Source organism: Hypanus sabinus, chromosome 1 (assembly GCF_030144855.1).
Source record: "Hypanus sabinus isolate sHypSab1 chromosome 1, sHypSab1.hap1, whole genome shotgun sequence".
Lineage (NCBI taxonomy): Eukaryota > Metazoa > Chordata > Chondrichthyes > Myliobatiformes > Dasyatidae > Hypanus > Hypanus sabinus.
In genome coordinates, this window is record NC_082706.1 from 195,471,561 (window position 1) to 195,498,069 (window position 26,509).

Here is a 26,509-nt window from a genome sequence, read left to right on the forward strand (position 1 = left end):
TTAGCAGGCCAGGTGCATCGTGGGAATGCTACGTTGGCACCAGAATGTGGGGCGACACTTGTGAACTGCCTCCAACACATCCTTAGGTCGTGTTGGTTGTTAACACAAACGACGCATTCTATGCCATTTCTACCAGTAGTTATGTGATGCCATCACCAGTCACATCTTTACCTCTCTGCGCCTTTCTGGCTTTTATAAGGACTACTCTCTCTACTACTTCCTACTTTGCCTGTCACTCTCTTCCCTACCCATCCCTCATCCTCCCCAGGCACTTTTCTCTTCATTCTAAGGAGGTGTAACATCTGTTTTTACATTCCCCCTCTCCATCAATCAGGAACGCGAAGAGCTCTTCCCGCTGCGGCAGAGATTCGCACGCGCCTCCTCCATCCTTGACTACTGCATTTGGTTTCCTCTGCATAGGCAAGGCCAAGTGAAAACGAGGTGATCCTTTTGCTACATGCCTGTGCTCTGTCCACAATAGCCATTGTGAACCCCTCAGGGCATGCCATTTCATCATTCTTCGCATTCCCACACCAACTTGTCCATCATCAACCTTCCTGAATGCCAGAGAGGGCCAAACACAAACTAGAACATACCTTTTCTGGTAAGTTGAAAACCCAATGGTATAAGCACGGATCTTTCCAATTTCAGGTAACCTGCAACTTGCATTCTTTTTGCTCCCTTCTGATCCACACCAACGTTTCCTTAATTACCAATTTTGCAAACCCACCCCACAGTCCCCTACAACACAATTTTCCCTCTCCTCTCTCACCTGCTCACCCACAGATTTAATCCAATGGGTCACCTATGCTCTCTCCAGTTATTCCATCCACCTATCACCCTTCCCTTAGCTGGTTCTAGAATTTGCTTGCCTTTGTTGCCTCTGTTTATCGCCTTGTAGACTCTGCCTCTGCCTTCACCTTCCCCTCCCTGCATCTGCCCATCATCCTCCCTCCTCACCTGTTGCCTGCCACCTCTTATTTCATTCCTTCCTCTCTGCACTTTATATTGGCTACTTCCCCTCTGCACTCTGCAGTGTAAGGTCTCCATCTAAAGTGTCACCGCCACAAAATTTGCCTGACCCATTGAGCTCCTCCAACATTTTGTTTATTCGATCTTGATGCTCATATCTGCAGATTGGGTGTGTCTCCAAGTAACTGTCGCATGCAGCAAAATGCTATTACCTTTACATAGCGGCACTGAGCCACTCCATGTACCATTGCTGAGACAGGAACGGACCATGGAAGCCTGAGAGTCCATTGTGTAACCTGGTTGGCACATTTGTGTGACATTTTGTCCCACCGTAAAATCATCCCCTAGTCTCATTCCGTTAGCTGGTACTCCAGGATCTCCACAGGTAATTACTGGGAAAGACCAGATTTGACACAAAAATTTATCAGTCGTGTGAAAGGGGAGATGAAACAATAACTCAAATACAAATTTTGTTGGCTTAGCAAAGCATTTTTACAATTAAGAGGCACGTGTTAAGAAAAGGACCAAAGCAGCAAAAATAAGATGACAGTAAATCACTTAGACTTGTGCAAATTTATTCCTTACAATAAATATCTTAAAACAGACAAGGTGAAATTGATCTTTGACATTCTGAAAGATCTGGCTGGCAAAAATTTAGTATAAATTTAATTTGATTTATTTTACTTATTTATGACAGAACAGGCCCTTCCAGACCAATGATGTACACCGCCCAGCAAGCCATCTATTTAACACTATCCTAATCACAGCACAATTTACAATTAACCTATTAATTGGGGCATCTTTGGACTTTGGGAGGAAACCTTCATGGCCACGGGGAGAACACACAAACTCCTTACAGACAGCGCTGGAATTGAAATCCAACTTCCGATGCCCCCGAGCTGTAATAGCATCACGCTAACCGCAACACTACCATCTTCTGATAAAAATAGCAACATGGAAGTAGATATTTCAAAGTTCTATAAGAAAAAGTGAATTTTCAGTCTGAGTTTTAAAATGATCCACCATTATTTTTACCAACGGCTGTGCCATTGAAAGAATTTGCAGATCATCAGGCTGACCCAGACCCCAACTAGTTTGAACATACTTCATCAATGTTTTGAAAGAAGCCTAATCAACTTAAGGAAAATGGACAGGGTTCAACTCTAATATACTTTTATTAAACTTAACAGTTAAGTAGTTCAATTGATTAGTGGGGGGCAATAACATTTTTTAAACTGTGGACTTAATTTTAGAACATAGAAATCTATAGCACATTACAGGCCCTTCAGCCCACAATGTTGTGCCAACCATGTAACCTACTCTAGAAACTGCCTAGAATTTCTCTAGCGCATAGCTCTCTATTTTTCTAAGCTCCATGTACCCGTTAAACTGCTTCAGTTCTGATATCAAAAGCAACTTCAAAAGGACACCCACATATTAAAAATTTCCCATACCCAAAAATGCTGATACTGTTATTGACTTACTTGTGCAGTTAGGTATATTGTCTGACCAGGTACCGTTAACTGTGCATTGTCTTGTTGCTGAACCAGAGAGTACATATCCTTCCAGACAGGAGTATGCCACGGTGTTCGCATATGATGTTCCATCAATCCAGAACACTTTGCCATTAGCTGGTGTTCCAGGGTTTCCACATTTGATAGCTGTAAACATTGATTTAAAGTGTATATGAAAACAGAAATTGGATTATAAATTCATACATTCTTGGAGTCATCTGTTATAACTTATATTAAAAAATGACATTTTTTTAATATGTCATTATATATAAGTCTATTGACATAGAGCATTACAGCACAGAAACAGGCCTTTTGGCCCTTCTTGGCTGTGCCAAACCACTTTTCTGCCTAGTCCCACTGACCTGCACCTGGGCCAGGTCCCTCCAAACCCCTCTCATCCATATACCTGTCCAAGTTTTGCTTAAATGTCAAAAGTGAGCCCGCATTCACCACTTCATCTGGCAGCTCATTCCACACTCCCACCACTGTCTGCATGAAGAAGCCCCCCAATGTTCCCTTTAAACTTTTCCCCCTTCACCCTTAACCCATGACCTCTGTTTTTTCTCTCCCCTGGCATCTGTGGAAAAAGCCTGCTTGCATTCACTCTATCTATACCCATCATGATTTTATACACCTCTATCAAATCACCCCTCATTCTCCTACGCTCCAGGGAATAAAGTCCTAACCTATTCAACCTTTCTCTGCAACTCAGTTTCTTAAGTCCCGGCAACATTCTTGTAAACCTTCTCTGCACTCTTTCAGCCTTATTAACATCCTTCCTGTAACTGGGTGACCAAAACTGCACACAATACTCCAAATTCAGTCTCACCAATGTCTTATACAACCTCATCATTACATTCTAACTCTTATACTCAATACTTTGATTTATAAAGACCAATGTACCAAAAGCTCTCTTTACAACCCTATCTACTTGTGACGCCACTTTTAGGGAATTATGTATCTGTACTCCCAGATCCCTCTGTTTTACTACACTCCTCAGTGTCCTACCATTTACCTTGTTTGTTCTACCTTGGTTTGACCTTCTGAAGTGCAATACCTCACACTTGTCCGCATTAAACTCCATCTGCCATTTTTCTGCCCATTCGTCCAACTGGTCCAAATCCCTCTGCAAGCTTTGAAAACCTTCCTCACAGTCCACTACACCTCCAATCTTTGTATCACAGCAAATTTGCTGATCCAATTTGCCACATTATCATCCAGATCATTGATATAGATGACAAATAACAATGGACCCAGCACTGATCCCTGTGGCACACCACTAGTCACAGGCCTCCACTCAGAGCAGCAATCCTCCACTACCACTCTCTGGCTTCTTCCATTGAGCCAATGTCTAATCCAATTTACTACCTCTCCATGTATACCTAGCGAATGAATCTTCCTAACTAACCTCCCATGCGGGACCTTGTCAAAGGCCTTACTGAAGCCCATGTATACAACATCCACTGCCTTCCCTTCATCCACTTTCCTGGTAACTTCCTCGAAAAACTCTAATAGATTGTTTAAACATGACCTACCACGCATAAACCCATACTGACTTTTTCTAATAAGTCCCTGTCTATCCAAATACTTGTAGATCCTATTTCTTAGGATTCTTTCCAATAATTTACCTACTACCGATGTCAAACTTACCAGCCTATAATTTCCTGGCTTACTTTTTGAGCCTTTTTTAAACAACAGAACTTCATGAGCTATCCTCCAATCCTCCGGCACCTGACCCATCTTAAATATTTCTGCCAGGGCCCCTGCAATTTCAACACTAGTCTCCTTCAAGGTCTGAGGGAATACCCTGTCAGGTCCTGGGGATTTATCCACTCTGATTTGCCTCAAGTCAGCAGGCACCTCCTCCTCTTTAATCTGTATAAGTTCCATGATCTCCCTACTTGTTTGCCTTGTTTCCATAGACTCCATTCCAGTTTCCTTAGTAAATACAGATGCAAAAAAAAACATTTAATATCTCTCCCATTTCTTTTGGTTCCATACATAGCCGGCCACTCTGATCTTCAAGAGGGCCAATTTTATCCCCTTACTATCCTTTTGCTCTTAACATACCTGTAGAAGCTCTTAGGATTATCCGTCACCCTGACTGCCAAATGAACCTCATGTCTTCTTTTAACCCTCCTGATTTCTTTCTTAAGTATTTTCTTACTTGTTTTATACTCCTCAAGCATCTTATTTCCTCCCTGTTGCCTATACATGTAATACATCTCTCTCTTCTTTATCAGAGTTCCAATATCCCTCGAGAACCAAGGTTCCTTATTCTTATTCATTTTGTCTTTAACCCTGACAGGAACATACAAACTCTGCACTCTCAAAATTTCTCCTTTGAAGGCCTGCCACTTACCAATCACATCCTTGCCAGAGAACAACCTGTCCCAATCTACGCTTTTTAGATCCTTTCTCATTTCTTCAAATTTGGCCTTTTTCAAGTTTAGAACTTCAACCCAAGGACCAGATCTATCTTTATCCATGATCAAGTTGAAACTAATGACGTTATGATCACTGGAACCAAAGTGTTCCCCTACACACACTTCCATCACCTGTCCTAACTTGTTTCCTAATAGGAGATCTAATATTGCATCCTCCTTAGTTGGTCCATCTATATATTGATTTAGAAAACTTTCCTGAACACATTTCACAAACTCTAACCAATCTAGACCTTTAACTGTATGGGAGTCCGTATCAATGTGTGGAAAATTAAAATCCTCTACAATCACAACTTTCTGTCTCCTGCTGTTGTCTGTTATCTCTCTGCAGATTTGCTCCTCCAATTCTCGCTGACTATTGGGTGGTCTATAATACAACCCTCTTAATGTGGTCATACCTTTCCTGTTTCTCAGCTCCACCCATATGGCCTCAATAGACAAGCCCTCTAATCTGTCCTGCCGAAGCACTGCTGTAATATTTTCCCTGACTAGCAAAGCCACCCCCCACCGCCCCACCACCCTTCATCCCTCTGCCACTATCATGTCTGAAACATCGGAACCTTGGAACATTGAGCTGCCAGTCCTGCCCCTCCTGTAGCCAAGTTTCAGTAATGGCTATGATGTCATAATTCCACCTGTCAATCCAGGCCCTCAGCTCATCTGCCTTTCCCACATATACACACCTCAGAAGATTGCGACCACCACACACAACCTTACTATTTATGGCTTCGCATGAACTACTAACATCCCTTATTTTTACCCCCATTCCACTATCTACTCTGGCACTCTGGTTCCCATCCCCTTGCAAATCTAGTTTAAACCCTCACCAATAGCAATAGCAAACCTCCCTGCAAGGATATTGGTCCCCTTGTAGTTCAGGTGTAACCTGTCTCTCTTGTACAGGTCCCACCTGCCCCAGAAGAGGTCCCAATGATCTAGAAATCTGAAACCCTGCCCCCTACACCAGTTTCTCAGCCACGTGTTCATCCTCCAGAGCATGCTATTCTTACCCTCACTGGCACCTCACTACCATAATGACTGAAATATTTGAGCATGATTTCAGAACATAAAACATGACAGCCCAGTACAGGCCCTTTGAACCAAAAAGTTGTGATGACCTTTTAACCTACTCTAAGATAGATCTAACCCTTCCTTTCTACATAACCCTCATTTTTTCCATTATCTATCAGCCTTTCTAAGAGTTTCTAAAATGCCTCCAACATCTTTACCTCTATCACCACCTATTGCAGGATATTCCATGCATCGACCATTTTCTGTGTAAAAAAATTTCATCTGATAACCTCTGTTACACTTTTCTCTAATCATCTTAAAATTATGCTACCCCACCCCCAACTATATTAGCCATTTCTGCCCAGGGAAAATGTCTCTGGCCACCCACTCTATCTATGCCATTTGCCATCTTGTAAACCTTTATCAAGTCACTTCTCATCCTCCTTCTAGTCAAAGAGAAAATCTTTAGATCACTCTTCCTGTCTTCAGAAGACATGCCCTAGGGTCTAGGCTGCAGGTTTTTGGTTTTCGTTGTATCTGTCCTGTCCCAAATCTTCTTCACTGTAAGCTGAAAACACACCCCCAACCCAGGATAAATTAACCTGATCAATATTGATCATTAGTAAAAACAAAGTGTATATTTTTATTGGATATTTAATTGTTCACGGATAAAGTCCTTCACACCATTGAGCACATCTACATGAAGCGATGTCGCAGGAAAGCAGCATCCATCATTGAGGTCTCCCACTATCCAGGACATGCTCTCTTCTCACTGCTGCCATCAGGAAGAAGGTACAGGAGCCTCAGGACTCACACCACCAGGTTCAGGGACAGATATTATCCCTGAACCATCAGGCTCTTGATCCAGTGGGCATAACATCACTCAACTTCACTTGCCCCATCACTAAATAAACCCACAACTTATTTATTTACTATAATTATTCTTACTTTTTTTCTATATTTTTTATTTGAAAAGTTTGTTGTCTTTTGCACACTAATTATCCACCTTGTTGCTGTGGTCTTTCATAGATTCTTGTATGCCCAAAGAAAATGAATCACATGTACTTTGATAATAAATAATAAATTTACTTTGAGCTTGAGGTATTCTAAACAACAAGATGTAGGTTGTCAATCGAAAAACTGTTGCAACATTGCGGATGTTAGAATTGCTTCATAACTTATGATGCTCACATTTTATATCACATGCTGGATGATATTTTGCTTTCAATTTAATCTTCCCAACAATTAAATGTTTTTTTATTAACTACGTTACTAATGGTTTAAACCTAATTTGGTGCTGCGATAATTCATTTTAAATAGAACTTCAACTGTCGAACCCAATATGAGATGCTCAGCAAATAATTCAGCAGGGTATTCACAACACCATCTCCAAATGTGTAATTGATAGTGTGAATTGTGAGAGGATAGTCGTAGGTTTCAAGGAGATATGAACAGAGTGATGGATTGGGCAGATAATTGGTGTATGAAATCTAATGCTGAGAAATGGTAGAGTTAGAGAAGCAGAATCAGGTTTATTATCATCGATATGTGACGTAAAATTCATTAACTTAGCAGCAGCAGTTCAATGCAATACATAATCTAGCAGACAGAAAAAAATAAGAATAATCAAACAAATAAATCAGTTACGTATATTGAACATATTTTAAAAAGTGCAAAAACAGAAATACTATATATTTTTTAAAAAGTGAGGTAGTGTCCAAAGATTCAATCTCCATTTAAGAATCAGGTGGCAGAGGGGAAGAAACGGTTCTTCAATCGCTGAGTGTGTGCCTTTAGGCTTCTGTACCTCCTACCTGATGGTAACAGTGAGAAAAGGGCTTGCCCTGGGTGCTGGAGGTCCTTAATAATGGACACTGCCTTTCTGAGACACTACTCCCTGAAGATGTCCTGGGTAATTTGTAGACTAGTACCCAAGATGAAGGTGACTAGATTTACAACCTTCTTCAGCTTCTTTCGATCCTGTGCAGTAGCCCTTCCATACCAGACAGTGATGCAGCCTGTCAGAATGCTCGCCACGGTACAATTATAAAGGTTATTGAGTGTATTTTTTTGACATGCCAAATCTCTTTAAACTCCTCATAAAGTACAGCCACTGTCTTGCCTTCTTTATAACTACAAGTCAAGTCAAGTCAACTTCTATTGTCATTTCGACCATAACTGCTGGTACAGTACATAGTAAAAATGAGACAACGTTTTTCAGGACCATGGTTTACATGACACAGTACAAAAAACTACACTGAACTACGTAATAAAAAAAAACACGGAGAAAGCTACACTGGACTACAGACCTGCACTGGACTGCATAAAGTGCATAAAAACAGTGCAGGCATTACAATAAATAATAAACAGGACAGTAGGGCAAGGTGTCAGTCCAGGCTTTGGGTATTGAAGAGTCTGATAGCTTGGGGGAAGAAACTGTTATATAGTCTGGTCGTAAGAGCCCGAATGCTTCGGAGCCTTTTCCCAGACGGCAGGAGGGAGAACAGATTGTATGAGGGGTGCATGGGGTCCTTCATAATGCTGTTTCCTTTGCGGATGCAGCATGTAGGGTAAATGTCCGTGATGGCGGGAAGAGAGACCCAGTTGATCTTCTCAGCTGACCTCATTATCCGCAGCAGGGTCTTGTGATCCGAGATGGTGCAATTTCCGAACCAGGCAGTGATGCAGTTGCTCAGGACACTCTCAATGCAACCCCTGTGGAATGTGATGAGGATGGGGGGGTGGGAGATGGACTTCCCTCAGCCTTCGCAAAAAGTAGAGACGCTGTTCGGCTTTCTTTGCTATGGAGCTGGTGTTGAGGGACCAGGTGAGGTTCTCCGTCAGGCGAATACCAAGACATTTGGTGCTTTTTACGATCTCTACAAACTGCATCAATATATGGAGTCTAGGTTAGATCCTCAAAGATCTTGTCACCCAGGAACTTGAAGCTGCTCACTCTCTCCACTTCTGATCCCCCTATGAGGATTAGTTCCTTTGTCTTACCCTTCCTGAAGTGCACATTCAGTTCTTTCATCTTATTGACTTTGAGTGTCAGGTTGTTGCTGCGGCACCACTCCATTAGTCGGCATATCTCACTCCTGTACGCCCTCTCATCACCAACTGAGATTCTACCAACAATGGTTGTATTGTCATCAAATTTATAGATGGTATTTGAGCTCTGCCTAGCTACACAGTCATGGGTATAGAGAGAGTAGAGCAATGGGCTAAGCACACACCCCTGCAGTGCTCCAGTGTTGATCATCAGTGAGGAGGATATGTTATCACCAATCCGCACAGATTGTGGTCTTCCAGTTAGGAACTCAAGGATCCAGTTGCAGAGAGAGGTACAGAGGCCCAGGTTCTGTAACTTCTCAATCAGGATTGTGGGAATGATGGAAAACAACACACACAAAATGCCGGAGGAACTCAGCAGGTCAGGCAACATCTCTGGAGGGAAATGAACAGACAATATTTCAGTGTTCTGATAAAGGGTCTTGACCCAAAAAATCACCTGCTCATTTCCTACCAAAGATGGTGTCAGACCTGCTGAGATCTTCTAACATTTTGAGCATATTGCTGCAGATTTCCAGCATCTGCCAGAATCTCTTGTGTCAAGGGACAATATAACCTAACAGACATCTGGGATATAAAATTAATTGATGATTACAATTTCAAACATTTTGACGAAGACATCCCAAACTGGAAGAATGCAACATCATCATCATTATGTGCCGTGTCGTATGATGTGGCCGAACATGATCTTGACCATGATTGTTCTTGGAAATTTTTTTTTTTATGGAAGACAGGTGACCCCAGGGATTATCAATACTCTTCAGAGATTGACTGCCTGGTGTCATAGTCGCATAATCAGGACTTGGGGTAAGCACCAGCTACTTATAGGACCATCTACCACCTGCTGCAATGGCTTCACGTGACCCTGATCGCGGGGCTAAGCAGGTGCTACACATTGCCCAAGGGTGACTTGCAGGCTAGTGGAGGGAAGGAGTGCCCTACACCTCCTTTGGAAGAGGCGTATCTCCACTCTGCCGCTATAGAAGAATATAACAGTTACTCTAAAAGTACATTACCACCCTTCAGGTCAATCTGTGAAGCAAGAGGAAAGGAAATAAAAGATATTGGAAGCTATCAATCAATCAAAAACAACTTCATAAAAGCAAAGCACTAAGCTTTCAGAGTTTGATCAAAGCATTTCTTCTTTACAGAGTGCAAAAGGGATGACAAGAGCAGCATTGCTCATCTAGTTCTGGTGTTTGCTCATAACTTCTACAGAAAATGTTAATCACTAGAGAAATAAATTCTTGGCTCCAGTGCCATTGATTTCAGCATAATTCAGCAGTCAACGATGTATAAGACAAAGAGGTCAAACGCTATCTCTGAAGGAAACCTGCAGGGCACATTACCGCCAATAACGAAATTTCAGACAAGCACATTTGGTGAGATAGGCACAAGGTGTAAGACAAATTTATATTGAATGACGCTGCTCAGATGTGTAATGAAAAGCAAACACTTTGAAATACTTTGACAATCAAAGGAGTGCTTAAGGTGGAAGAGAGAAAGGCTGGCAAAAGCTGTGGGAATAAAGAACCTCAATAAGTATTCAATTTGAAAAGCACAAGTACGTACAATAGAGCAGATCGCAGTTATATTTAGCTAGTGACTCAGTGAAGATGCAGTTGCCATTCCTTTGTTAGCCGCTCTGTGAATTCTGTTACTTTGCCTTGAAATGTGGATGTCAGAGATGATATGAGAGTGTCTGACCTTCTCCTTCAGTAGTGGAATAGGGAAACACTGAGAAACTGAGCATTGTTTCTGTCTTTTGCTTTTATTTGCATTGCTTATTCCTCAAATTCTTTTTAAAAAGCTGTTAGGTATGTTTCAATAATTTTTAAATGTCACCGAACATGAGGCACATTAAAAAAATTCTAAACCCAACAGGGTACCCTGAGGCCTGAGTTTCAGGATGTATTTCTTGAGGCCTAGTCTGCTTCATCATTCCATCATGGCTGATCCAGATCCCATTCAAACCAATACACCTGCCTTCCTGCCATATCCTTTTATGCCCTTACCGATCAGGAAACTATCAATTTCCACCTTAAATATACCCATGGACTTGGCCTCCACTGCAGTCTGTGGCAGAGCAATCCACAGATTCACTACTAGTTTACAGACATGGGGAGGATGGTCAACTTGTCTGGCCCTCCATGTTACAAGGCCCTCCTTGTAATACGAGTGCAGGCAGCAGATTAGATCCGGGACAGTCTCTTCCAATGTGTATTTAAGATGCCTCTCGATTAAGAGTGAAGGTTCAATTCCTGCACTTCTTTCTGTTTCCAACATAAGATGTGAAGTAGAAGTTAGTACATTATATGCTACCATATACTGCTTGAAGGCGCTTTAAGGAAAAAAAGAAATACAATAGAATTTACAAAAAGCTATATATAAACAGACTGACAAGCAGCTAATGTGTAAAAGAAGACAAATTATAAAGTAGTACTGAGACTGTGAGCTGTAAAAAATCCTTGTAAGTGAGTCTGTAGGTCGTAAAATCAATTCAGAAGAGTAGTGATTAAAGTTATCCATGTTGGTTCAGAAGCTTTTGTTATGCACAGAGATGGAATTTAACCCAGATAAATCTGAAGTGATGCTCCTCAGTAGAGCAAATGCAAGGTGACAGTATACTTTTAAGGGCAAGGCCCTTAACAATGCTGGTGAACAGAGAGATTTTGGAGTCCAAGTTTTTAGCTCCTTGAATGTGGCCACACAGGTCAATCACAAACAAGAGAAAATCTACAGATGCTGGAAATCCAAGCAACACACACAAAATGCTGGAGGAACTCAGCAGGCCAGACAGCATCGATGGAAAAGAGTACAGTCAGGCCATCCGACACCCTTCATCAGGACTGGAGAGAAGAAGATGAGGAGTCAGAGTAAGAAGGTAGGATTCGGGGACGAAAAAGCACAAGGTGATAGGTGTAAACAGGAGGGTAGGTGTGTAAAGTAAAGAGCTGGCAAGTTGTTAGGTGAAAGAGATACAGGGCTGGAGAAGGGGGAATCTGACAGGAGAGGACCGAAGCCCGTGGAAGAGAGAAAAGGAGGAGGAGCACCAGTGGGAAGTGATGGGCAGCTAAGGAGGTAAGTTGGGAGAGGAAAGTTGGAAATGGTGGATGGTGAAGGAGAGGGTGGGAGCATTCCCACCTATCAACCTAGCTCTTTACTGCACCCCTCTTGCTCTTCTAGGTTCACCTATCACCTACCACCTTGAAGTTGTTCCTCTCCTCCCACCACCATCTAGCTCTGACTTCTCATCCTTTTTCCAGCCCTGGTGAAGGAATTCGGCTCGAAATGTTAACTCTTTACCCTTTTCCATAGATGCTGCCTGGCCCACTGAGTATTTTGCATGTGTTGCTTGGATTCCAGCAGATTTTCTCATATCGGAATTACAATGTTTGGTCTCCAGGAATTTCCACTTTAGGCAGATTCAGCAGAGTTGTTCCATTCACCCATTGTCTTGCACTGCACCTCTTGAACCGTTAGCATAGGTGCTGTTGGGCCGTCAGATCTGTGGCTCTGTAGATAGTGCTTGTTTGCAAAACTGTCCTTATTAACTTCAAACTGATTATTGCTTGCCACTTACGTTAAGAACCAAAGACTGGCGCCTGATCACGACAAGCAGTTGAACAAGGAATACTGGGTGTAAGTTTAACTGATGTGGAAAACAACACTTTGATCTTTAGAAACTCACAGCTGCTATGCTCAGAAAGCTGAGCCTACTGAAAAGAAAAAGGCCTATAGCCCAGGGCAGTAAATATACCTCACATTTTCAGAGCAGATTTTTAGGAGCAACCACTTTCAAATGCTTCATCAATAACCTTTGATGCATTATGAGGTCAGAAGTAGGATTACTGATGAATGTACAGCATTCAATTCAGTCAAAAATCCCCAACAAATGAACCCCTCATGTATGGATGGAGTACTGTCTCGGAAACATTCAGTCATGGGTTGACAAATGGAAAGCAAACACAAAGTACACTGCAGATGCTGTGGTTAAATCAGCACATACAAACAAGCTGGATGAACTCAGCAGGTCGGGCAGCATCTGTGTCTCGGCCCGAAACGTTGACTGCTCATTTCAATGGATGTTGCCCGACCTGCTGATTTCATCCAGCTTGTTTGTACATGGAAAACAAAATGTGCACTGCAACATATGCAAAATGCTGGAGAAACTCAGCAGATACGACAGCATCTATGGAGAGGAATCAACAGTTGATATATCAGGTCAAGAGCCTTCGTTAGCTTTGATTCCCGCACATCGATGCAGCCTGACTTGTTAAGTTCCTCCAGCACTTTGTATGTGTTGTTCTGGAGAAGGGTGTCAGCCTGAAACATCAACTGTATATTCTTCTCCATTGCTACTGCCTGACTAGGCGAGCTCCTCCAGCATTTTGTGTTATGTTTGCACTGTAAGTGTGCCAGGCAATGTTTTTGACATTCTGTGGCCTGTGTGACCTTTGCTGAATTTCTGGAGAATCTATTAAATTGAAACTCAACCAGAGCAGCCACTTAAATGGGAGGCTACTGTACATGAGCAAGTCAGTGCTTAAATTCTACTTCAAAATTTATAGTCAGAGATTCATAGAAAAGCACGACACAGAAACAGGCCCCTTTGTGCATCTAATCCATTTAATCTGCCTACTCCCATCGATCCACACCGGAACCATACTCCTCCATGCCCCTCCCATCTATGTACCTATCCAAACTTCTCTTAACCATTGAAATCGAGCTGTTATGTGCCACTTGTGCTAGTTCATTCCACACTCTCACAAGCTTCTGAGTGAAGAAGTTTCCCCTCATATTCCCATTCAAATTTTCCCCTTTCCACCCTTAACCTCTGATCTCTGGTTGTAGTCCTACCCAACTTCAGTGGAAAAAAAAACTTCTTGCATTTATTCTATCTATACCCCTCATAATTTTGTATACCTGTATCAAATCTCCCCTCAACCTTCGACTTTTCAGGGAATAAAGTAATGGCCTATTCAGTCTTTCCTTATAACTCAAGTCCTCCAGTACTGGCAACATCCTTATAAATTTTCTCTGTACTCTTTCGACATTACTTATATCTTTCCTGTAGTTAGGTGACCAAAACTGCACACAATACTCCAAATTAGGCCTCAGCAACATATTATACAACTTCAACATAACATCTCATCTCCTGCAGGTCTTGGTCAGAAACGTCGACTGTACTCTTGTCCATAGATGCTGCCTGCCCTGCTGAGTTCCTCCAGCATTTTGCATGTGCATCCCTTACTAAGTACGTTGATGTATGAAGGCTCATGGGCTAAAAGCTTTCTTTACAACCCTGTGACACCACTTTCAAGAATTATGGACCTGTAATCTAAGATCCCTTTGTTTTACCACACTTCTCAGTGCCCTGCTGTTCACTGTGTAAGACCTACCCTGGTTGGTCCTTTTGAAGTGCAACACCTTGCACTTGTCTACATTAAATTCCACCTGCCATTTTTCTGCCATTTTTCCTGCTGTAAGGTTTGATAGTCTTCCTAACTGTACACTACAACCCCAATCGTAATCAGCAGATCTAAATTTGCTGATCCAGTTAACCACATTATCATCCAGATCATTGATATAGATGACAAACAACAACAGACCCAGTAACACTCCACTAGTAACAGGTCTCCAGTCAGAGAGGGAACCATTTACTGACACTTTCTGGTTTCTCCCACAAAGCCGATGTCTAATCCAATTTACTACCTCATCTTGAATGCCGAGCAACTGAACCTTTATTACCAGCCTCCCATGCGGGACTTTGTCAAAGGCCTTACTAACGTCCATGTAGACAGCATCCACTGCCTTGCCTTCATCCACTTTCCTGGTAACTTCCTCAAAAATTCAATAAGATTGCCAGCCATGACCTACCGTGCACAAAGCCACGCTGATGATCCTCAGTCAATCCATGTCTATTCAAATACTTTTGTATCCGGTCCTCTAGAATACCTTCCAATAACTTTCCCACAACTGATATCGGACTCACCGGCCTATAATTTCCTGTCTTATGTTTAGCCCCTTTTTAAATGGCAGAACAACATTGACTATCCTCCAATCCCCTGGTAAGTCTCCTGTCACCAAGGATGATTTGAACATCTCTGCTCGGGCTCTGCCAATTTCTGCACTTGCCTCCCACAGGATCCAAGGGATTGAACTTTCTTGACCAACCTCCCATGCGGGACCTTGTCAAATGCCTTACTAAAGTCCATGTAGACAACATCCACTGCCTTGCTTTCATCCACTTTCCTGGTAACTTCCTTGAAAAACTCTATATGATTGGTTAGATGCAACTTATCATGCGCAAAGCCACGCTGACTATCCGGAATTAGTCCCTGTCTACCCAAATATTCATATATCAAGATCTTTAGAATACCTTCCAATGACTTTCCCACTACTGATATCAGGCTCACTGGCCTATAGTTTATTTCCAATGACTCATTAAGGGTAAATTTCAACAAGACAGGAAGTAAAGGATCTTCTGCCCAATGTATCCCCTGTATGATCTTTCATTTTTACTGCCGCTTCATAATAAAAGTAGCTGGCAAAATAATTTCCTCTTGAGTTTTGTCGGTAGGTCAGATTTAAGGCCACAACTCACTACTTGACAAAGTATCATCTCCGTTAATTCAAAATCAGTGAAAATGTTGCCATTTTTTAAATGAACATAACCCAAGGATATACTAAAGCGAATACTGATGGCACCTTTCAGGATGTAATTGGTAACAAATTGCCTTGTGGGTTGCTGAAGTAATTCAGACTGCTAAATTATTGGATGCTTTACGGTTACTATGGGAGCAATGGCTTACTGCACTGCTTGAAGCTCCACTCAGTTTCTGCCTCATGTTCCATGAGACAAAGCATCCTGTCAGTTCTGTTTTGTCCAAACTACGCAAAGTGTAATGGCTAAGTACAATGGACTGACTGAAGTGGAAGTGCTTGCAATGAAATCTTTGGCATGGTTCAACTGGGAAAGTATTTAAGGCACAGTCAATGCTCTGCTTATCCGCAGTTCAAATCTTAATTAAAGCTTTAAAACTTCAGTAGCTGTGTAATTTGGTGTTGTAATTATGTAGGTATTAGCTGGAGCTCAGGTTAGGATTCTTGCCTACAAACTCAAGTTTTTAAGCATCATAGGCAACAGCAAAAAATGTTTAAAAACCCACACGGCTATGATACTAAGAGAATACAGTATTGTGAGAAATGTCATTAGAAACCAAGGGCCGATCATGTCTTTCCAAATTATTAGGGCAGTACAGTACCATAGCAGTTGGCGTAACACTATTACAGCACCAGGGGCCCAAGTTCAACTCCTGTTGCTGTCTGTGAGGAGTTTGCATGTTCTCCCCGCCAACGCGTTGGTTGCCTCCCACATTCCAAAGATTGTGGGTTAGTAGGTTAATTGGCCGGCGCAGGCTTATTAGGCTGGAAGGACCTGTTACAGTGCTATATCTCCAAATATTGATTTCTCAGCCAGCACTGAAGGATCAGACTGTCTGATCATTACCATGTTAGTCTGCGGAATCTTGCAGTGTATAAAAGAGACATCAAGCCTCTTACATTACAAGTCACTCCAAGTCAAAAGTAAAGTATTTGGTAATGTCATGAAGTACTTAAGATGTTCCCCACATTCTTTGATATATTATTGGAGACTTTCTTGTACTATTGTTAAGGTTTAATGGATTCCTGTTCGTAAAGATGCTTTGAAATGTCCTGAAAACACTTGACACCTTTTGATGGCACCTGCAAATGGCAGTCCATTTCCATAATAAATAATTTCTCAGTTAGGCATTGCTGAGCAACAGAATCTGCCTTGTCCATTTCTTTCATATCCAAAACAAGTGGATTAAACAGGTGCATTTCAAGATGCCAGCTAGGATTTCAAAATGAATCTCAGGGTTGCGTATGTAACACATACAAAATGCTGGAGGAATTCAGCAGGCAAGACAGCATCTATGGAAAAAAGTACCGTTGAAGTTTCGGGTCTCGGCCCAAAACATCGACTGTACTCTTTTTCCATTGATACTGCCTGGCCTGTGGAGCTCTTCCAGCATTTTGTGTGTGTTACCTGGTTTGTGTCAGGGTTGTATGTGGTGGCATATATGTACTTTGATAATAAACTTACTTGAACTTTGAAAAAGGTGGGGGGGATGGGAAGGAATACAACTGGCAAGGGATAGGCGAAAGCAGGTGAGAGGGGAAGGTGGTGACTGGGGGCAGGGGAATGAAGTGAGAAGCTGGGTGCTTGAATTAAAGGCTGAAGAAGGAACCTGATAGGATAGCATGGAAGAGTGGACCATGGCAGAAAGGGAATAAGCAGGGGCACCAGTGGGAGGTGTTAGAGGCAGATGAGGGTAAGAGAAGGGGTAAGAGGTGAACAAGCATGGGGAACTGAAAAAGAGAACAGGGAGAGGGAGTAGAAATTACCAGAAGATAGAGAAATTGATAATGATACCAATGGGTTGGAGGCCACCCAGATGGGATATGAGGTGTTACTCCTCCAACCTGAGGGCATCCTCATCGTGAGTTACTGAGAAATTGTAATCCTTGCAGCTTTCCCGTGTTCTTTTTAAAGGGATTGGCATAGTTAACCGATGAAAGTCTCTGCACTTGAAATACAAATGACTTCTAATTTCTTATCATTCCGACGAACAGAATTTTATTCACTATTCTTAGCTCATGTCAAGTTAATTAATTAAACATAATATAAAGTAGCAAAGATTAAATAACCAAATTGCTAGCTCACATAACTAAATCTAAAAGTGACCCATCCACTTTACCTCCAACTTACACCCTGCCCTCAAATTTACCTGGTCCATTTCTGACACATCCCTCCCCTTCTCGATCTCACTGTCTCTATCTCCAGAGACAGCTTATCCACCTATGTCTATTATAAACCAATGGACTCTGACAGCTAACTGAACTATACCTCTTTACAGCCTGTTGCAAAAACACCATCCCCTTCTCTCAATTCCTCTGTCTCCATCACATGTGCTCTCAGGATGAATCTTTTCATTCTAGAATGAAGGAGATGTCTTCCTTTTTCAAAGAAAGGGGCTTCCCCTCCTCCACCATCAATGCTGTCCTCAAATGCATCTCTTCCATTTCACGCACGTCTGCTCCTACCCCATCCTCCCGCCACCTACCTGTGATAGGGTTCCTCTTGTCCTCACTTACCACCCCACCAGCCTCCACATCCAGCACTTAATTCTCCGAAACTTCTGCCACCTCTAATAGGATCCCACCACCAAGCACATCTTTCCCTCTCCCCCCCCCCCAACTTTCTGCTTCCTGCAGAGATTGCTCTCTATGTGACTCCCTTGTCCATTTCTCCCTCCCCATTGATCTCCCCCCGGCACTTATCCTTGCAAGTGGAACAAGTGCTGCACCTGCCCCTACACCTCCTCCTTCACCATCAATCAGGGCCCTAAGCAGTCCTTCCAGGTGAGGCGACACTTCACCTGTGTCTGCTGGGGTCATATCGGTATGACCCCACATTGACTGGGAGACCACTTCGCCAAGCATCTACGCTCCATCTGCCAGAGAAAGATCTCCCAGTGGCCACCCATTTTAATTCCACTTCCCATTCCGATATGTCGATCCTCCACTGCCGTGATGAAGCCACTCTGAGTTGGAGGAACGACACTTTATATTTCGCTTGGGTAGTCTCCAACTTGATGGCATGAACATCGATTTCTCGAGCATCCTGTAATGCCCCCATTCCCTTTTCCTCTCATCTTATTTCCTTGCCTGTCCATCGCCTCCCTATGGTGCTCCTTGCCACACTGTGGCATTCTCCCTCTCCACCTGTCCATTTACCCGGGGATTATAACTTGTGGTCCGACTAGTAGCAATGCCCCTAGCTAGCAGGTACCGGCGCAGCTCGTCACTCATAAAGGAGGACCCTCTATCACTGTGGATATAGCAGGGATATCCGAACAGAGTGAAGAGCTGGCAAAGGGCTTGAGCAGTCAGCAGGGGGCGTGTCCAAACAGGTATATGTAGTTCACCACACTCCTCCCCAGTTTTCTTTCTTCCATGGCCTTCTGTCTCTTTCACCAATTTACTTCCCAGCTCTTTATTTCATCCCTCCCCCTCCAGGGTTCACCCATCACCTTGTGTTTCTCTCTCCCCTGCCCCCAACTTTTAAACCTACTCCTCAGTATTTTTCCCCCACTCCGTCGGAAGGGTTTCGGCCCAAAAAGTTGACTGTACTCTTTTCCATAGAGGCTGCCTAGCCTGCTGAGTTCCTTCAGCATTTTGTGTGTATTGCTTAGGGAAGTGACACTTCTGTCTTTATTCAAATCTCTATTATTAGTTCTTAAAAGTATAATTCAGTCCCAGTCCAACACAAAGTTGCAATTTTCTCCCACCCAAACACTTTCCCAAATATATAAAACTGTAAAATAACATCTGTTAAAACAGATCAGGATTTTAGAACTCCATGTTAGTGCTATACTTGGAGACAGTGGTTCAACAGAATGATGTTAATTTGTAGGATGTAAACATCAAGACAGACTCTTGTGTTTAAAAGAGACGGGAATAATTGTGTCACGTAGTTTTCGGGTGAAGTATTTCAGTGTGGGAGTGCGAATGAGCCAAATCGAACTGGGTTTAGGCCGAGTTAGAGCTTCAGCACTGAGAGCCTGATGCTCCTTCCCCACCACTGAGGCCCTTCTCCCAGTTAGTATTTGACAGGATCAAAATCAGGAGTTCACGCTTCCATTCTGGGAGAGCTTGTAACAAGCTCGTAAAATGTCACAGATTTTAAGAGACATTTCAAGGCTGGAAATCAAGAGCAAGAAAACTATTATCTCTTAAAAACTTTGTTGTATATAACTAAACAGGCATTTCTTTTTCTTTAAATGAGAACAATATGAATTTAAAAAATGTGAAACTTGAAGTAAAGCAGATTTCCTCTCTCTTTCTTCCCTAAGCCCCAGATCAGAGGCACCATTTTGAGTGATCTGGCTAGTGTGGATCAGAGAAGGCTAATCCCCTATTGTACTGTAATGTTAGGAATCCTGGCAATGGCCAGGCTCGACTCACAGTCCAGCAACAGAGTGCAGTGACAGATGCCCTAGCACCTGTCATCCAACATGCTGAAGTCTTAAGGCAGGTCCACATAAATTCGGGTCTTAAGGAGGAGTGGAAGAATACCAATGCTTCACTTTAAAGCTCCTGGTCACAGCCAGCACAACTTGACCCAAATATCTTCTTCACATAAAATAATATCAAAGAGTAACCAAACAGCTGCTTCTTCTTTACAAATATTGTTCTTAAATTTTCATTAATTTTCTTGCAATTCTCCGTGAAGCAAGTTAAGAACTGAACAACAGTATTTATAGATTATTCTAACCAATAATTAGAAACTGTTTGCCCTGGTTTCATTAACTCTGTTGTATATTTTTACCTTCCTGTTGTGATGAAGAGCACTCAGTAAACAAGTTAAAGACCATGAGATATAGCAGCAATAGGAGCAGGAGCTGTAGTAGGACATTTGGCCCATTGAATTAGGCCATTTACACACACTTCAATATTTTCCAAAACATCTTCTAATAAAAGGTACTAATGAGTTGGCTTTGTGGTGCCTTTCCAGCCATACACCGGATTATTGCATTACTTTAGTTAAGGGGAGGTGTAAATATTTATATGTTGTTTGCATACTGTACTTAAAATAGTTAGTTCTCTTTATTTTTTAATATGATTGTAACTACATTGTGGGGTGCATCATATTCTAAGCAACACAAACAAGATGCTGGAGGAATTCAATAGGTCAGGCAGCATCTATGGAAACGAGTAAATGGTTGATGGTTTGGACTGAAACCCTTCTTCAGGACTGGAAAGTGAGGGGAGAAGTCAGAGCAAGATGGTGGGGGGGTGGGGAAAGGAAGAAGTACAAGGTGGCAAGTGATAGGTGAAACTGGGTAAAAAGCTATGAAGTTGATTGTATCATATTCTAATTTCAAGTATAGTCTTAAGTTTACTTCGTGGGAATTAAAGGTTATATGTCTTGGAGCCTAATAAACAGAGCTCATCGCCCTCAGTAGCAGAGTGAGATCAGCATTGTCAGGAGTAACAGTCTTTATGCAGCTATTATTGTGCATTCTGCACCTTTTTAAAAATATTGGAAATTTTCTTTTCACTATTTTTGCTAATTTTAGTAGGTTTAATTTTTGATAACCACCCTTGCACTAAAGTGTCAAGCAACTGCAGACATTTTTCTTTTGGTCATAACCCATATATCCAATATTGGTAAATGCCTATAAAAAGCAAATCTCAAGGTAGTATATGGTGTCATTTCCACACTTCAAAAGTTCAAAGTTCAAAGTAAATTTATTCTCAAAGTTCATAAATGTCACCATTTACAACCCTGATATTCATTGTCTTGCGAGCAATTACAGTAAATCCATAGAACACTAACCACAACAGAATCAGTGAATAACTACACCAACTGTGACTTTGACTTTGTAACTAAATTCCATTTATTCACTCTGTTAACATAATCGTTAATAAGCTGAGCTAACAAAAACCTATGAGTGAGCTTTCTCAGTTCACTCAGCCTCTGTGTTTTGGGCATGTTCCAGTTGTTCACTACCCTTTGTGGCTCTGCTGAGTTATTTGACTCTTTGCTATGGAACAGACCTTACATTAAGTCACAAGACTGGGATACTTTTCCCCTGATGTCCAGGATGCAGTACTGACTGTGACTCAAATGAAAGCTGGCCAGCTGCAAATTATCCTGAAGCAGTAGTGCTGGATAGACAAGGGAAGCAAGAATTGTTGACAAGGTCTGTCTCCTTCTTAAAATTATTTGAATACCCACATTGAACTTGCCTTCCTAGGATCAAACCATATTAAGGATTATTGCAATATTGTCTGAAAGTTCATCATAGGATGAGTTAAGAACATAGAGCATAAAACACAGCAGCACAGTGCAGGCTCTTTGGCCCACAATTTGTATCGACCTTTCAACCTGCTTTAAGACTAATCTAATCCTTCCCTCCTACATACAGTAGTCCTCCATTTTTCAATCGTCCATGTGTTTCTTGAATGCCCCTAATGTATTAGCCTCTACCACCACCCCTGGCAGGGCTTTCCATTCACTCAACACTCTCCGTGCAAAGAAATTACCCCCTATACTTTCCTCCGATCATCTGAAAATTATTCCCACTTGTTTGATGTTGTGATGTTAGCCAAGCTTGGCAATTAGCTTGCACCTCTTGTATTAGCCATTTCTGCCTGGAGGAAAAGCTCTCTGGCTATCCATAAGACAAAGGAGCAGGTCAGCCATTTGGCCCATTGAGTCTGCTCCGCCATTTTATCATGAGCTGATCCATTCTCCCATTTAGTCCCATTTCCCCGCCTCGTCACCATAACCATAGATCCACTCGATCTATTCCTCTTATCTTGAATACCTTTATCAAGTTGCCTCTCATTTTTCTTTGCTCCAAAGAGAAATGCCCAGCCTATCTGAAAGAGTAGATTCTTTGGGAAGCTGATGCCCTTTCTTGCTTTGTAACCAGTTTTATATTTCTCTTTTCAGAACATGGAAAGGACTACAACTACTTGGAAAACTTTATTAAAGGGATCTGCCTTACCTTTGCACTCTGGCTGCTTCCCCGACCAGGTGCTATTGGAAAGACAAACTCGTTCAGCGGAGCCATGCAAAATGTATCCTGTGAGACAAGAAACGCGCACAACGCCCTTGACCCGGAATTCACTCTTCTCTCGTGAACCATGTGCTGGAATGCCAGGATCACCACATTTTCCAACTGTATCCCCTGTAAAATAACATAAAATCAAGATTAAGAAATTTTTATAAAAGAATTAAAATATTCTCTAAAGGAAAGTAACACATTTATAAATTTAGCATCAGGGCAAAGGATGTTAAGCTATCAACTTAACAGATTGTGTTCACTACTGTTCATTTTCATTAATTATCAATGCATATACTGCTAACATCCAGTAACACAACAATGTATCTCTGTTCTGGAATTGGTTGAAAACACATAGCAATTATTGCCTAAAATTGATCCTCTGTAGCTAGAGTTTTATGGTTATGTCAATTCTGACATTATATCTTCCTCATGGTGGATTTTAACTCCCTTTCAATTATGCATCTTTTTTCACACTGCATAAATGTATTTTGTTTAAAAGCAATCTTTTCAAAATATGCAACTTATTAAAAAAAATCATGGTGAGTGTATAGAATGCCCTGCTAGGGGTGGTAATAGAGGTAGATGTATTAGGGGCATTTAAGAAACTCTTAGATTGGCAGATGGATGACAGAAAAATTGAGGGCTATGCAGGAGGGAAGAGTTAGGTTGATCTTAGAGTAGGTTAAAGGTTGGGCACAATATTGTGGGCAAAAGGGCCTGTACATTATTGTTATGTTCTATATGAGAGAAACCTAACACCATTCAATAGTCTTGTCTCGAGGTTGTAGAATATTTTCATGATCCTATGATCCTCGGAAAGATCGAGTAGATGGCTTAGTTTCAGGATTAGATATAAAATCATGGCCATAATTATTTCATTTGTGAGTTTGCACAGTCCTACCTGAAAAGTCAGGTTAGTGTGCTTGGTGTAAAATCTGCAACAAATTTCACATCAAAGCTCTGCTGGGTAAATGGCCCATTAAAGTTCAAAGGAAATTCCCAAGGTTTAAAGTAAATTTATATCGAAGTACATACAGTATGTGTCACCATCTACAACCCTGAAATTTGTTTTCTTATAGGCATTTACAGTAGAACAAAGAAATACATTAGAATCAATGAAAAATTTCCCACTCAGAGAGGAGGAGTAATACCTTATATTCCATCTGGGTAGCCTCCAACTGATGGCATGAGTATCAATTTCTCCTTTAGGTTAAAAATTTTTTTTTTTCCCTCTTTTCCTGTTCCTCAGTTTGATCTCTTACATCTTCTCACTTGCCTATCAGCTCCCCTGGTGCCCTTCCTCCTTCTGTTTCTCCCACGGTCCACTCTCCTCTCCTATCAGATTCCTTCCTCTCCAGCCTTTTACCTTTTTCACCCACCTGGCTTCACCTAGCACCTTCCCCTGCCCCCCCCCATCTTTTTATTCTGGCACCTTCCCCATTCCTTTCCAGTGCTGCTGAAGGGTCTCAGCTCAAAACCTCGATTGTTTATTCATTTCCATAGATGCTACCTGACATGCTGAGTTCTTCCAGCATTTTGTGTATGTTGCGAAAAACTACGAAGACTAACGAACATCCAAATGTGCTGAGAAGCCAACTTGTGCAAATACAAAAAAACTAGTAACAACAATAACTAAATAATAAATAATTAATACTGAGAACATGACTTGTAGAGTCCTCAAAAGTGAGTCATTAAGATCTAAAATATCATACAAAAAGAACAACTTTTTGAAACAATTAACAGTTACCTCCGCTGAAAATAAAGAACGAAAATGAATTAAACACAGATTGCATACAACATATAGCTAATTATTTCCATTCTCATTTTGAACTTTCAGAGGGTGACATTATTTGGAAGACATGAGGGATTCCGTAAATGCTGGAAATCCATAGCATTTCCAACACAAAACACACACTTGTCTTATCATTGAAATGTTCCCATAACCATGGAAGCACTTTCAAAGACTTTTCATCATCTGCTCTCGATATTTAATGCTTAGTTACTTATTATTATTGTTTCTTACTTTTGTACTTGCACAGTTTGCAATCTTCCGCCCTTTGATTGAAAGCCCTCATTGGGCAGTCTTTCATTATAGTTATTACAGAAAATTATCTATATTATTCTGTTATATTATTATTATTCCATAGATCTATTGAGTATGCCCAGAAGAAAATGAATCTCAGGGTTGTACATGGTGACATATATGCACTTTGATAATAAAATTTACTTTGATCTTTGAAAATACTGGAGGAACTCAGCAGATTGAGCAGTTTCTATGGAGGGAAGAGGACTGCCAACATTTTGAGATAAGGCCCTTCGTCAGGACAAGAAAGAAAGAAAGAAAGAAAGAAAGAAAGAAAGAAAGAAAGAAAGAAAGAGGGGAGATAGCCCATTTAAGCAGGTGGAGGAAGGGGTGAAGCAAGAGCTGGCAGGTAATAGGCGGATCCAGAGAGAGGGGTGAGGGTAAGAGGCAACAGAGTGAAAGGGAGAGTGGGAATGATGTAAGAAGCTAGGAGGAGATAGGTGGAAGTGACAAAGGCCTGGAGAAACTAGGAGATGGTAGGAGAGAACAGTACACCATGGAATAAAGTGGAGGAGGTGATGAGGAGAACCAGAATGAGGAACAAATGGCTAATGGGCAGATTTAGAGGGCAGAGAGGAGAAGAGATGGGGTGATGGTGTCGATGGGATAGGGAAAATACAGGGGCAGATGGGAGTGGCTACTGGAAGTTAAAGAAGTCAATGTTCATGCCATCTGGTTTAAGACTATTCAGGCAGAATGCCTCAAAAAGGCAACATCTATCATCAAAGAACCCCACCATCTGAGCCACGACATCTTCTCGCAACTAACATCAACAACATGAGCTTGAAGTCCCACACCATCTGGTTCAAGAACAGCTACTTCCTTTCAAATACACTTCTCCTGATGCAACCAACAGAAACCTAATTTAGTAACACTGACCATTTTGACCAACTCATTCTAAAATCATGTCTTTTTTGTTCTAATTGTGTTTTTCTTGTAAATATTTGTGTATGATTAAGTTCAATGTAAATATTTTATGATCAATTTATGTTCTTTCTTGTGACTACTGCTAAAATGATGTAATATCCCCATGATGCTGCTGCAAATAAATCTTTCATATCACCTGTACATGCAGGTACTTGTTCAACTGACAATAAATTCAGCTTTGACTTGAATTTGTGTCTAGCCTCAGCTTAAGAGGAGGCCGTGGACGACGGGTCAATATGAAAATGGAAAATGGAATTAAAATGGCTGATCTTCAGAAGATGCTGGCTGGTACCGGGTGAAGGTGCTCGACATTGTGATCCACTAACCTGCATCGGGGCTACACTGAGAGCACTGGATGCACACAAATCAATAAATGTAGGACTGTGCAAAAATTTTAGGCTCCAGGGTGCCTAAGACTTTTGTACTGTACTGTATTTACTGTATTTATCAATGTGGAGCAGAGAGCTAGTTTGTAAACCTGGCGGGAACAAAGGATGTTGGGAATGGTGAGGGCAGAGCAATGTGGGAGGGATGTGAGACAGGTGGCAGAGGAGGAGTGCCAGGGGTGGAGGTGGCATGAAGGCAGATATACCCAGCCCTGAGACACCAGGCAAGGTCATTTGATTCCAAACAATTGGTTTACTGATTATTACAGAATGTCTCACTGGATCACCAAATGTTGAAAGGACTAGATAGGGGGGATGCAGAGAGGATGTTTCCTATGGTGGGGGTATCCAGAACTAGAGGGCACACCCTCAAAATTGAGGAATGACCTTTTAGAATAGAGGTAAGGAAGAAGCTTTTTTGCCAGAGTAGTAA

General features: G+C 41.7%; 1 protein-coding gene across 1 annotated transcript in view; it reads right to left on the reverse strand.

Annotated features, from left to right (window-relative positions):
- The window catches only part of csmd3b (CUB and Sushi multiple domains 3b), a 2,186,187-nt gene that overhangs the window by 59,913 nt on the left and 2,099,765 nt on the right, over positions 1 to 26,509 (reverse strand). Inside the window, exons 57-59 of the mRNA XM_059983996.1 lie at positions 22,621 to 22,803; positions 2,457 to 2,633; positions 1,185 to 1,364 (exon numbers count right to left, since the gene is read on the reverse strand). Coding sequence (XP_059839979.1) covers positions 1,185 to 1,364; positions 2,457 to 2,633; positions 22,621 to 22,803 — 540 coding nt within the window. The remainder of the gene's footprint in view (positions 1 to 1,184; positions 1,365 to 2,456; positions 2,634 to 22,620; positions 22,804 to 26,509) is intronic.